This window comes from Populus alba, chromosome 5 (assembly GCF_005239225.2).
Source record: "Populus alba chromosome 5, ASM523922v2, whole genome shotgun sequence".
NCBI lineage: Eukaryota > Viridiplantae > Streptophyta > Magnoliopsida > Malpighiales > Salicaceae > Populus > Populus alba.
Window position 1 is genome coordinate 16,926,826 of NC_133288.1, and position 13,630 is coordinate 16,940,455.

Sequence of the window (13,630 nt, forward strand, 5' to 3'; positions counted from 1 at the left end):
AAAAATATTATTTTATTATATTTTTAATAAAAAAAACTTTTAAACACCCACTTAATTCTTTTTCGTATTTAAAAATATGAAAAAGGAAACAAGTTCGAGGAGGAGGACCGAGCACCTGTAAGCCATAAGTCGGAACCTCCATTCCCTCTGTTTCCTCCTATAAAAAAAAAACCTTCTCCTCCCTCCATCTCCAAGATTGTTATTTTAAAACGCTTCCGTTTCGATCCCCTCTCTCCTTAAATTACAAATCCTTTGTAATCTTGCTAACTCATTTCCACTCGGAGACACAACTCAACGAAGCCAGCCAGCCCGCCCGGTAATAAAACTTTCATCGGTCAATGTTATCAGATTTTTGCTACAATGTCTTTTAATAGTAGTTATTTATTTGTTTTATGTTAGAGATCACATGCCCTTTTGATATTTGTAATTATAGTTTTTTTTTTTTCTTGCATCTATCTTTCTTTCTCAATTTTGTTGAGCTGTTGCAATTATTCATTGTTAATAGTACTTTTTTATTTATTTAGTTTCACTGGATACATAGATAGATAGATGGATAATCCATGGAGCATCATTTTGTTGTTGATGATATCTTTTCTTTGATCGTTACAAGGCAACAACCCAGACAATAATGAATGTTGTTTTTTGTTTGTTTTCAGGACTCAGAAAGATTTGATAGAATCAGGGGCTATTGTTGAAAGATGATTCCGTATATAGTTGCTATCCTGGTTCCCCTTATAATTACTCTTCTCTATCAAAAAACAAAGAATGCAAAGAAACGTGGGGTGCCTGTTGATGTCGGTGGGGAACCGGGATATGCGATTCGGAACGCTCAATTTCCAACCCTCTTGGAAACTGCATGGGAAGGTGTTTCAACTCTTGCTCAACTTTTTGAGATGGCGTGCAAGAAACATGAACATAAATGCTTGCTCGGAACGAGGACATTAATCTCAAAGGACACTGAAGTTTCTGCCGGTGGAAGGTCTTTTGAGAAGCTTCATTTGGGAGAGTATGAGTGGCTGACCTATGGGCAAGTGTTTGAAAAAGTGTGCAATTTTGCTTCTGGCTTAGCTCACCTAGGGCTTAGAAGTGAGGAACGTGTTGCGATATTTGCTGACACAAGAGCAGAGTGGTTTATTTCCTTGCAGGTGCTCATTCTTTTGTGAATATCATGTTGATATATTTACACATTGCAATTTCTTTTTCAAGGAGCATGTTATATGAAAAGTGATGCAAGGGAGCTTGAGTTTTTATCAAGTATATTTCTATACAGAACTCTTTGGAATTCACATTCCTTTATCTAGTAGATGAACGGAATGTGTAGGTGTATTACTTTCAGCAGGCCAAAATCCAGCCTATGCCTCACATAATAACCTGAGTTACTGATGGGTTTATGTCGTATCAGGGTTGTTTTAGGCGCAATGTCTCTGTGGTTACCATCTACGCATCTTTGGGCGAGGAAGCAGTTTGCTATTCATTAAACGAGGTTCTCTCTCTCACTCTCTCTAGTCAATGCTCCAATTCGCTAGATAGGCATTTACCCCAAAACACTTCCACATTGCTGTAACCCTATTTGCTGGACACTGAATGATTGACTGCAGGTGGCATGCTGGTATAAATTTTTACTCGTCTGATTGCAGCATATTTCTGAATTTTAATTGAGTTTGCTTCTCTCCAGACAGAAGTTACAGCTGTGATTTGTGGGGCCAAAGAACTGAAAAAGCTTGCAGAAGTAAGCGGACAGCTTGAAACAGTAAAATACATCATATGTATGGATGATGAAACTCCATCAAGTGCATCATCTGTGGCGCAGAGTGGTCGCTGGAGAGTTGTGTCAGTAGCTGATGTGGAGAAACTTGGACGAGAAAATCCAGTTGATGCTGCTTTACCTCTATCAGAAGATGTTGCAGTTATAATGTACACAAGTGGGAGTACTGGGCTGCCTAAGGTTAGGAGCATCTATTGCATGATGTGCATCTTCCACTTCATCTTTAGCTTGTTCAACTTCACCATTTTGCATCTTAGTTGGTTTCTCATTGGTTAGTTGTTGACTGAGGAGTAACTTGGATCTGTATGCGGTGTTTGAATTGATTATGCGAGGAATCTATATTTACCAAGGTTCTAAGCATCCTCCTAACCTCCTCTCCAAACTAGTTTACTCCTTGGCTGTTTACATTGATGAGAAGTTGGCTCTGACTTAAAGCTCAAAGGCTCCATGAAAGGTCACATTCCATATGTTTGACTTGTACATAACATAGCAGACTAACAATGATCCATCTATTTCATGCCTCAATTGAGGATATTTGCTCGTTCCCTAGGTATTGCTAAGCCCGTGCTGGTGCTTATGGTTCTTGACATTCAGGATTGACATGCTATGAGAATTTATGTTAAAAGACTTCATTTAGAAGCACTACCACAGAATTTATTGATTTACCTTCTTATAGTGTTTAGAGTTTTAAGTAAGAATTATCGATCCCGGTCTATGTTTTTGGCATTTTAATAATTATACAACCCCATATCAGAGCTTACTGATTAGTTATTTATCTATTATGTCCATTCTGTACAGGGTGTAATGATGACACATGGTAATGTCCTAGCTGTAGTTTCTTCTGTCAGGACAATTGTTACTGGCCTTGACGACAAGGATGTTTATCTGGCTTACCTACCATTGGCTCATATCCTTGAAATAGCGGCTGAGGTATGGAGCATTTATCCAGTTTACATAACCACAGTAGCTATATGCCTTCTCATATCCCCTAGTACATTCATACACACAAGTATATACATGCTTCACCTCACTGTTTATGTTACAGAATGTAGTTGCAAGTGCTGGAAGTGCTATAGGATATGGAACCCCAATGACACTCACTGATACATCAAACAAGATCAAAAGGGGAACAAAGGGGGATGCGACTGTCTTAAGGCCAACTGTAATGGCAGCTGTTCCAGCAATTCTTGATCGTGTCCGAGATGGTGTGCAGAAGAAGGTTAGGGAATTTTGACAAGTTCTCATTTCTGCCCCCCTCTCTCTCTCTCACACACGTGCGTGCGTGCGTGGTTCTGAATGACTTCTCCGTGAAAACAACGTTGGTTATTAAAATATATTTGACATTTCAGGTTGATGCAAAGGGTGGCCTTACCAAGAAATTGTTTGATTTTGCATATGCTCGTCGAATATCTGCAATTAATGGTAGTTGGTTTGGCGCTAGGGGCATAGAATTGCTTCTGTGGAACTTCCTGGTGTTTAGAAAGGTTCGGGCAGTTTTGGGAGGTCGCATCCGCTTTTTGCTTTCTGGTGGTGCTCCTCTTTCTGGTGATACTCAAAGATTTATCAACATTTGCCTTGGGTTAGTATGGCCTTAGCAGATTTTTGTGAATCTTTATGTATAAATGATCTATTAACCATGGAACTGAGATATTTAATCATGCTAATGTTTTGAAAAATTATATTTCCATCCCTGAACATTGTTTATTTCAGTAACATTGAAAAAGGGCTACAAAATTACCAAGCAAAGCATCAGAAGATAATTACAGCATGGCATCATGGTTATAACCCCACCTGCAGTTGCATTTTTCATTTCTAAATTCATGCAACGTGGCAGATGGGATTTTGAGCCCTAAGTCACTTCTTTATTTCAATTCTATTTTAAGACTTAAATATAAAAGATGGGCTTCCACTTAGAAAAGAGAACTTGTGTATTTACATGAAGACTCAAGTTTAATGGTTGTTTTTTAGATCCTAACATGCAAAAATGTTTAGCTGTGTAGATGCATGATTAGATGAATCTATCCTCATCTTTCATAGTTTCACTATGATTACTATCACAAACATCAATGACTGCCCACATTATCAGGGCTTGTCATTTTTTACCAGGCCTTTCTCCACTCTTTACGATTTGGTTTATTGTTTTTCTTTTTTCTGCCCCTGACCAACATTAATGGATTCATACAGGGCTCCAATATGCCAAGGTTATGGTCTCACAGAGACTTGTGCTGGTGGGACATTTTCTGAGTTTGACGATCCATCTGTTGGTCGAGTTGGTAATCCAGTCCCTTGCTCGTATATTAAGGTAAGCTATGATTAAAAATTTAAATGTCAATTTTGAAATAGCTCATGCTGATCTGTTCAGAAATTCCCAAGTCATGAACAATGATCTGCTTAATTTGGAAATATATATCATGAGTCTCCATACATGACATTGGGGTGCTTTTAAGCAGTGATTTTGTGGGTATCCACATGTATTGCCATATCCTCTGAGATTTTGGCCTTCTGGGGCTAGCTCAGGAAAGAAGTGGAGTTTGAGTTTTGATCTTAGGTTTTTGTTGTTGGCTGATGTTCTATGTTGATTTCCAATGGTTATTCTAGAATCCTGGTTTTCACATAATTGCAATATATTTTTACGCTAGGAGTTCCTGTCAATTAATGGATAAACATGCTGTTTAAACATTATCATTTAGTGTTGTTTATATGATGCTTTGCCATTAATTCAATGTTGTGCACGTGTTTTCTTCATTTTTGTCGTAGTTCTGATTGGATCATCTTGTCTCACTGTTATACTTCAGTGAATGAACTCTTAAATTTTAATAATATAATGTGTTCCTTTTCAGTTAATAGATTGGCCTGAAGGTGGGTATTTAATTAGCAATTCACCAATGCCTCGTGGGGAAATAGTTATTGGTGGTCCAAATGTTACGTTGGGATACTTTAAAAATGAAGCAAAAACAAAAGAGGAGTACAAGGTAACATATCAAAGATTCATGCCAGTGTTTATCTTATAGAACCATGTGCTGAAGGAAAAATGTCAACATAAGGTTTGACAATGCTTTTTTTTTTTTTTTTGTGAAAAGGTTGATGAGAGAGGAATGAGGTGGTTTTATACAGGTGATATAGGACAATTTCACGCTGATGGTTGCCTTGAGATAATTGACCGTAAAAAGGATATAGTCAAGCTTCAACATGGGGAATATATCTCCTTAGGAAAGGTATCGGTATATATATCATAAAACGCTATTTTCCATCACATTTTCGTTGGGACTAACATTTTCCTTACAGGTTGAGGCTGCACTTGTCGTGAGCCCCTATGTTGAGAATATAATGCTGCATGCAGATCCATTTCATAGTTACTGTGTAGCCCTTGTAGTGGCGGCGCAACCTGCTCTAGAAGAATGGGCTTCAAAGAAGGGAATTGCATTTACTGATTTTGCAGAGTTGTGTGAGAAAGAAGAAACAATAAAAGAACTGCAGGCATCACTTTTGAAGGTATGCCTTTCTGATCATGTTTTAGCTTCTAGAATTGAAAAGGGTGCCAGTGGATGTTTAGCTTATATTTTTTACCCATTCCAATGTTTATGGCACAAAGTACTAGAAAAACTTGAAAAGCAACATTTGTGCAACGCTCTTGAAGTCTCCTGTTCAAATAATAAATCAACTGGATACCAAAATATGCTCATGAATACGACTGGCAAGATGTTAAGAGATGAGATTTTTGTAGAGCCTTTATTTGAATTTATCAGGAATAAAATGATTATGAATAAAACTTCTGACCAACTTGTAAAGAAATGTGGTGGTTTTAGTTTCATCCTTTCTGAGTGTTGCCAAAATTGGGGGCCAACATTTGCCTTGCTCATAAAGCACTTCTGACCATGCATTTGTTTTGTAAGAACTTTTGCACATCAGATAGAAAACCCTAGTATTTCAGATAAGCGAGTCTTAGATGGTTGTGTTATCTAGATTGTGATGCATAATCAATGTTACCCGATGTGGGAGTTTCATAGAGTGCATTGAAAGTATTCTTAGGAATTGTCTTATGCCTGGCGGAGCACTTGCCCTTGCCTGCTAGCTCAAGATTTTACCACCGTAACTCCCTTCTACGAGCAGCAAAAGAGGAGCAGTCTTTTTCAGCTATGCTACTTCTCCGCCTTCTTCACAATAATGCTCCAGATATTGTAGAATGTGTGCCTGAATTTTTTTTTAATCATTATCTTTTCAATGTTTTAAGTTTTCCTGTTTCATTAATTTGCAGGCAGCAAAGGCAGCACGATTGGAGAAGCTTGAGATCCCAACAAAGATCAAATTGCTTCCTGATCCATGGACTCCTGAAACTGGCCTAGTCACTGCAGCTCTCAAGCTTAAGAGAGAGGCCGTTAGGAAGGCTTTCTTTGAAGAACTCTCGAAGTTATATGAATCTTGAGTCAGAAACTCTCGAAGTTTTTACACGTATCCTGCAATAATTTTTCTTGTATATTTACTGGTATTCCTTTTTGGTAAAGATCAGAGAACGGTGAACTTTTAAGAGCCCTTCAATTTGATGCCCTCTCCCAAACATTTTCCTGATATTTCAAACTTGAAAAAGCACAGGCCTTGGGCCCTGAATTAGAGCGCACCACAAGAGACCTCCTCAGTTAGGCAATATAAGTCGTGGCTAAAAAATATCTGCAACTACTACTGCAATTATTTGTAGGTACTTCACTGTAATCACGTCCATGGTAGGCCCACTGATATAGTGTAGGTTTTTTTTTTTTTTTTTTTTGAAGTAAAATGCATGTTTTTTCTAAGTTTTTAAAAGTATTGATATTGTACATTTAAAAAAAAAACCATTATATTTCCGAGCCAAACACACTCATAACCAGCTCTAATGCTATAACTTTTGATTGATGATACAGGTAAAATACAAATCCTTTCCTAAAATCAACTATTCACATAAAAAAAGTGTTTAGAGTTTCCACAATTTTTTTTTACTAATTATCCTCAATAATTGGTTAGCATAATTAATAAAGGGTTTATTGCCCAATAATTTATGTTTTTTTAAAAAATTAAGCAGTTAGGGTTCTGGGCAACAATGAACAATTTAAATTACAATTTGGGATTCTTCTATGTTTTCAAATAAACAATAATAAAAGATTTTTCACTACCACAATCATATTTTTATGTTGGTTATTATCAATTAAAGAAGAATCAATCAATTTTTTAGGGTTTTCTAGCTCTTCAAGATTAATGTTGCATTATAGCAAATTTGATTTTTTTAAAGCTAGAGTTATACAACCTATAAACAATTGAATAATCATTTTTCTTACCACATCACAACACATTATCATTAAGTTTCAAAGCCATCATTTGAAAAAATAAAAAATAAAAACCAACTTGCTATATATTGATTTGAGGATAAAACCTATGAGAGATCCCACCACCCAGAAAAGACAACAACGTTGAAACACAAATTCGTGCAATAAATAAGTTTCAATAGTAATTCTATGTTGTTTGATTTGAGAGAAATCACAAGTTCTGCAAGAGAGATGGAGGGAGAAGAGACCTCTTGTTTGGTGTCTTTTATTGTTATAATATATATGGGGAACTTTGGTCATTTCCTTCAATTTGAAATATTTCTTTGACCATGATTGCAAATTGTAATTTTTTGTAACTTGGTAAGCAAGTGTAATTTTAAATGGACTATAAAATATTATGGGTAATTTCATCTTTTTATATTTTTATATTTGGTTTGTTCTATAAATTTATTTATTGTTATAAATGAGTTCAAATAACATGAGTTTAGCTTGTTTTTAGGTTTAATATTATTGGATTCAGTCGAGTATTAAGCCTAATCAAACATAGGTTTGGAAAACTGTCAAATCTAATATCATTTGGTTTAGCTACATGTTAAGTCTAAACATACAAGGATTTAGTAAATTGCCAGACCCAACATCCTTGATTTCAGCTATGCATCGAGCTAAGTGTTCGTATTTTAATTTTTAAATAATTTATTCTTATAAAAACAAAAATAAATACTTTTATGCTTATAATTTAAAAGTCTTTTTCTTATTTATTACAATTCCTAACTAAAAATGACTGATTTTATTATTGAAGCTCACTGAACCCTACCATAAAAAATGTTTGAAAATAATGCCTTACTCTCGAGCCAAGCCTCAGAAATCAAAGGAAATAAGGTAAAATAATCATTACATTACGATAACCCAATATATATTTTACAGTGGATTGAATTAAAGTAAATGACGTACAGTTTTTGGTGTATTTGTTAATCTGTCAACTAGGGAAAACGAAATGAAAGAAAGCAAGAAGAAAAGCTATGGAGTGGACAAGTTCCTGTAAACCAGTAGAATCATGGCACCTTACCTCCACTCCAGAGAGCCATACCTGTACTGCCTTTTAGTGGTTCCAAAATTAAACGGTAGTTGCAAATGTTGACTTCACCGTTATTCCATTGACCCATTCCACCATCCAATGTCTTCTCGGTGAACAGGATCTTGTCTTTCTGAGTAAGATTGCTAGCCACCATAGTCAATTGCACATTTTCTTTAGTGGAAAGATCGAAAAAGCTAAGGCCCCTAGATTATTGATTAATCACTAATTAATTACCTAAGCACTAGACGTTTTCTTTCGCGAAAAATCCCCTCCCTCCCTTTTCTTTTTAGCTTTGCACAACATGCTTTGGATAAAAAGTTAGAAAAAAGTGAAAAGAAGCAAGCCAAGCAGAGCGAGTTCCATGAAAGTTCCAAGAAAAACCCTATTCTTAAGCAATTCTTGGTTTCTCTCAAAAGGGAAATGGATTCTGAAATTATACAAGAATGTCTCTGAAAAACCCACAGGCCACTGCCCTTCTCTTATATTCTTCAAACTTGAGTGATTCTAATATTTATTAGGGTGCCATCTTCAGTAGTATGATCTTACTTGTCGATGAATTCTTTATTAGTATGTAATTAATCCCTCAATTAATTAATTTAAATTTCACTCCACCATACATATATAGTTTATACAAGCAAACAAACACACATTCTAACTTCAATTTCTCTCTCCCCTATAACTCCACAGTATTTTGCTCTCTCTTCCACTAGATCCTCTTCATCACCATACCATGAATGCCTACAGATCAGAAGACAATTCATACTGTTATTTCCATCCCAAAGAGGTTGTTGTTGGGGTTTGTCCACTATGCTTGAGTGAGAGGCTCCTCCTATTGGCTGCAAAGCAAGGCAATCTTTCTTCTGCTAGAGCAGCTCGTAGAAATGAAGGCACAACACACAAAAAGCCACCCATAAACCTTCCAAAGATTTTCGCTCTTGGTTCTTTGCTAAACCGGCTTGAGCTTCGGAACCGGAAGTCTAATAACTCTGATCACGATGCTGAACCCACCAGTCAAGAAGGTATAATTTTTGCTGCTAATGTTTTCTGCTGTTGTTTGGCACTTTGATTGTTAGTGCTATTATTATTATTACAAGAGTCCCAGTTCTTTTGCTGTTCTTGAACTCCTTCCAGCAAGAGGGTAGTCTGTCTATGCAAAATTATTGTTTGTGTCGTGACAAAAGTATAGGCAGTCAGAGTACATATACATACCATCCAGATCAGTCCGCACTTAACAGATGAGATTTAGAAACTTTTTAATTATTAGTATCATTGTGTTTCGTTATTTCTAATTGTTTTGCTACTGTAAATCAAGCACGTAAAAAAATAAAAGAAAAAAACTTGTAATTCACGAACCTACATAGCCCACGTTTCTGAGGAAAAAACTAGCCCACAACATTATTGTAGGAAAAGAGTTAATGAAAAGATGAATTTCTATATAATGACAGATAGCGGTAATCATATGGATATGTAATTTCATCAGTGTAATATTCAACAGATCATGCTAATATTCATCACACAGATAGGTCATGCAAACAAAACCTAACAACGGACCCCTTAGGATGTCTTTTCTTGCAGATCATGTTTTATATGGCTAATACTATGCATGAGTCTCCGCTTATTTGTATTTAAAAATTACTGATGCAATTGAAACGCAACATGCATCTGTGCTTCCAAGTAGAAAGTATACAAAATATGCTACTTTTTTCATATCTTTCGATCCCTTTTCTCTTTGTAACTCACTATCTCAATTTAATTTAATAAGCTTTTGCAGACTCCTTTATATCAATCAAGTTTGAGGACAATGGTGCTGCCTCATGGGAAAAGGGCACAGTTTCTAAGGTCTTCATCGATCCTTGTAGCAAGTCATGGAATCAAAATCTCAACATGGAAGCCAAACAAGGCAGAGACATTAAGGAGACCGTCAGTATGATAGAGCAGGCAAAACCGCGTTCCTCACTGAGGTGGCGAAGGGGGATTGGTCATATGTTCCAGCTAATCAGATGGAAGAGGTCCACCATGGTGGAGGGAGTCAAGGTGAGGAAGAGCTGGATAAGGACTCTGACAAAGAGGAGAACCAAATAAGAAAGAGAATTCTATAGAAAGGAACACCTGCCTTTTCCACCGCACCATTCCTGTTTGTGGCTTGAGCTTCATTCTGGACTGTAAAGCTCTATATTCTTGAGATGGTAGAGTCAAAATAGCTTTATCATCACTCTTAAAAACTGCTTGGCTTTGAGATTTATGGGTTTCTCTATTTTTTATTTTTACCTTTTTTTTCATATTTATATACAGTATTGATGACGTTTAAAAATAAAATATATGTAAATAATAAGTTATTTAGTGTTTGAGATAGTGATTAATCAATATGTTTGATACTTTGATTCCTTTTTATAGACTAAGAAATTCCAAGGTTATGGTAAAAGTTTGAATACCTGCAAAAATAGTCTCAATCGGGAGGATTTAAAGATCATCCGATAAAAAAGTTGGTATATTAATGAGAAAGACAATAAATGACTTACAAAAGCTTTAAATTTAAGGAACAAAAATGTTTGTTCTTAAGTTTTAAGTTAATTAATGCTTTGAAATTTATGAGTTTATCTTAAGAGATAAAAAGTTTTGAACCTTTACTCGGATGGTTCAGAGGGTATTTATACCCCTTGAATCATATCGTTTTCAAATAATGGAAAGACTGGAAAGCTCTTTGCTTTCGATGATATTAATGAAAGACAAATATCCCTTACATATCATTAATGAGATAATAAATATGGTTGGTCTCTTAAGAGACCTTGTATATACATATGAGTATAGGGATATCATTACATCAATATGAATGATTATTCCAGATAAAAAGGCAGAGCGATTTGTCATGCTTTCAATACTTTTATTTTAGAGGATCGTCTAGGATCAAACATATAGCCTTAGAACTTGGTAATAGTTGAATTCAAATGCTTCGGGCCTGTCATACTTGCTAGACCCATGTTACTCTGGGCTTGACTGACTACCATGCCTAAGTATTTTGGGTTTGACATATTTTATAGACCCTCGCTACCTTGGGCTTGGCTGACTGCCAAGTCTAAGTTCTTTGAGTTTGGTATGCTTGCTAGACCCATATTGTCTTAGACTTGGCTGATTACCAAGTTCAAGTTCTTTGGGCTTGACATATTTGCGAGACCCACACTATTTACCAAGTCTAAGTTCTCTAGGTCTTGTGTGTCTGCTAGACCTATTTTGTTTTTAAGATAATTTTTATTTTTTAAAATCTATAATAAAAAAATATTGACTCATCAGTTTCCCCTAAACTTTTAATGTGTAATCTTGTATTAAAGGTTGGTACACGTCTTATTTTTATTTGGGAAAAAGGTGTTTAGACATTGGTGATCTAAACAGATTTTTTAGGGAAAAAGAAGCAAAGTTTTTTGGGAAGACCACCCGAAAGTTTGTAATAAATATTGCAAGCTTTTGACATTCCTAAGTTACAATGAGGTGACATTTGTCTCTCATTTTTATATTTCCCCTCTTTCTTTTGCTTTTACTAAACCTTTTTTTATAGTATTCCCTAACTTAGGAATTTTGAATTTTTCACAATAAGAGAACAATTTAATAGCAGGGAGGATTTCTTTGGCTAGGTAAACTAGATTCTTTCCTTGTGTTTTCGTAAAAACTCTTTCAGCCTTTTCTTCCCTCTAACATTATGACTTCTAGAAAAGGGAAGCAAAATATATCTCTTGAAGGTGATTTCACTTTCAGACCCAAAACTGAAATCATTTGTTGAAGATCTTTGGCCATAAGGATTAACCCGAGATCTGAAACGGATGATGCTCAACCATTTTTTGCTAGAAGAAAAGATGAGGTCATTCCCTAAGAAGTTTCAAACCTGAGGGGATAACTAAGTTTTCCTAGGACTTTGATGGATGACACATGGAGTTTAGTGACTTGAGATTAAGTAACCTTAACCAATGCTAGTCAGCTAAGAGAGTATATAATGATAGCCCCTAAAACTGGTGATAGTATTTCTTTGGTCATCAGCAAATATGATGGGGGTAATATTATCATTATTGCCCCCATATGTCTATATGAGCTTGAATACTCGTTTCTTTTACATGGATTTGTAAATGATGTTTTGAGGTATTACAACCTTAGTCCTACTCAGATTTATACTAATGGATGGACCATTCTATCGTTATTTCAAAAGTTATTAAGGATTTTGAATAAGGAGCCTATGGTTAGGGTATTTAAGCAATATCATACCTTGATCAGTAGCACTGAAAATGGACTTTAAATCCCTTTGTTTTTTTACTTTCATCAATAGATGAAATAGGCCAATGAAGAACATTATAAGGGGGAACTCCTCTCGCTAAAAAAAATAGAGGGAACAATGGGTGATAGTGAGGTACGATGACCTAGCTAAACCTCAGGATGAGTATAGTCCAATCTGGGGCTGTACCTATTATTGGAGAACACCCTCAATAGGTGTGAATGATAAGCCCTTCTTGGGTCCAAAGGAGGAGAGGGTGTGCACCAGGTTGAATAATCTCCATACCGAATATGATATCGATTGTATGGCTAAAGAGAATATTGTGTTTTAGGTAATCTCGTTTTCATATGTTTTTATTTTTTTATTTATTTTAGTACCTTTCATCTTCTGACTGATTCTTATACAAGGTCTTTACATGGGACTGTTGGATTCAAATTCAATGGGTTTACCCCTTCTATGCCCTTTTCCAGTGGAGGCTTCTCTTCTAAAGACAGTTAATCATTGATGCGAAGATGAAGAGTTAGGTTTTTTATTCAAATGAACATTGAGGAGATTGCCACAGTCTAAGCCGATGATGTTTCTGAAGACATCCTTGTAATTGGCCTTCTTATTGATAAGATGTGTCAAAAGGCAACAAAGGGGTCTCGGTCTGCCTTACCAAGGGGCCACAAGGTGCCAACACTAACCTCGGTCATTCTAGAGGTTGTCTTTCAATGGAAGAGAAAGAGAGTTTCCATCCTTTCAAATTATAATATGGAGATTGTCCCTCCTCCATATAGTGTTCATGCTCCCTCAAGCCTAGTTTACTTTTTTCTCGGATCCTCCAGCCAAGCCCTACATCTTCTCGAGAGGAGGATATCTTCTCTAATCTCAAATTAAACCACACCTCTATTTGTTTCCCCATTCTAAGTGAGGAAGGGAGGGGGATAATGGAGACCATTCTTTAAGGGATATCAATATTGAGACTTGGTGGTTTGGATGTGATAAAGACATTAGATAAACTCCTCACCTTTCCTTCTGATATGGAATGATTGATTGACCTAAGCTTCTAGCTCTACTTGACCATTATTGGACATATAGCTTTTCAAGTAAGATAACGAACTAAATATTTTTCTTTATCTATTTTATTATGCTATTTTTAAACATAACTTATCTTATCTTTTTGGTTGTTTAGACCTTTATGATGTGTTTATACTTGAAAAGTAGGCGGGTTAAGGAGAGAAGGGTTAATGAGGAGGCCA

At 36.0% G+C, this 13,630-nt stretch overlaps 2 protein-coding genes across 3 annotated transcripts; both read left to right on the forward strand.

Moving 5' to 3' along the window:
* Positions 1–80: 80 nt before the first annotated feature.
* Positions 81–6,333, forward strand: LOC118029303 (long chain acyl-CoA synthetase 9, chloroplastic). Its single transcript, XM_035033162.2, has 12 exons — positions 81–316; positions 657–1,145; positions 1,403–1,483; positions 1,676–1,945; positions 2,564–2,695; positions 2,811–2,984; positions 3,115–3,344; positions 3,950–4,067; positions 4,606–4,737; positions 4,846–4,980; positions 5,051–5,257; positions 6,021–6,333. The coding sequence occupies exons 2-12, from the start codon at positions 699–701 to the stop codon at positions 6,186–6,188; spliced, it is 2,094 nt and encodes a 697-aa protein (XP_034889053.1). The 5' UTR covers positions 81–316; positions 657–698; the 3' UTR covers positions 6,189–6,333.
* A 2,068-nt stretch (positions 6,334–8,401) lies between these two features.
* LOC118029304 (uncharacterized) lies at positions 8,402–10,494 on the forward strand. 2 transcript variants are annotated; one of them, XM_035033163.2, is made up of 2 exons: positions 8,402–9,153; positions 9,897–10,494. In XM_035033163.2, exons 1-2 carry the CDS (start codon positions 8,865–8,867, stop codon positions 10,214–10,216), a joined length of 609 nt encoding a protein of 202 aa, XP_034889054.1. In that variant the 5' UTR covers positions 8,402–8,864; the 3' UTR covers positions 10,217–10,494. The 2 variants fall into 2 exon arrangements, with proteins under 2 accessions (XP_034889054.1, XP_034889055.1); XM_035033164.2 differs by having other exon boundaries at positions 8,421–9,153; positions 9,906–10,494.
* Positions 10,495–13,630: the final 3,136 nt, after the last annotated feature.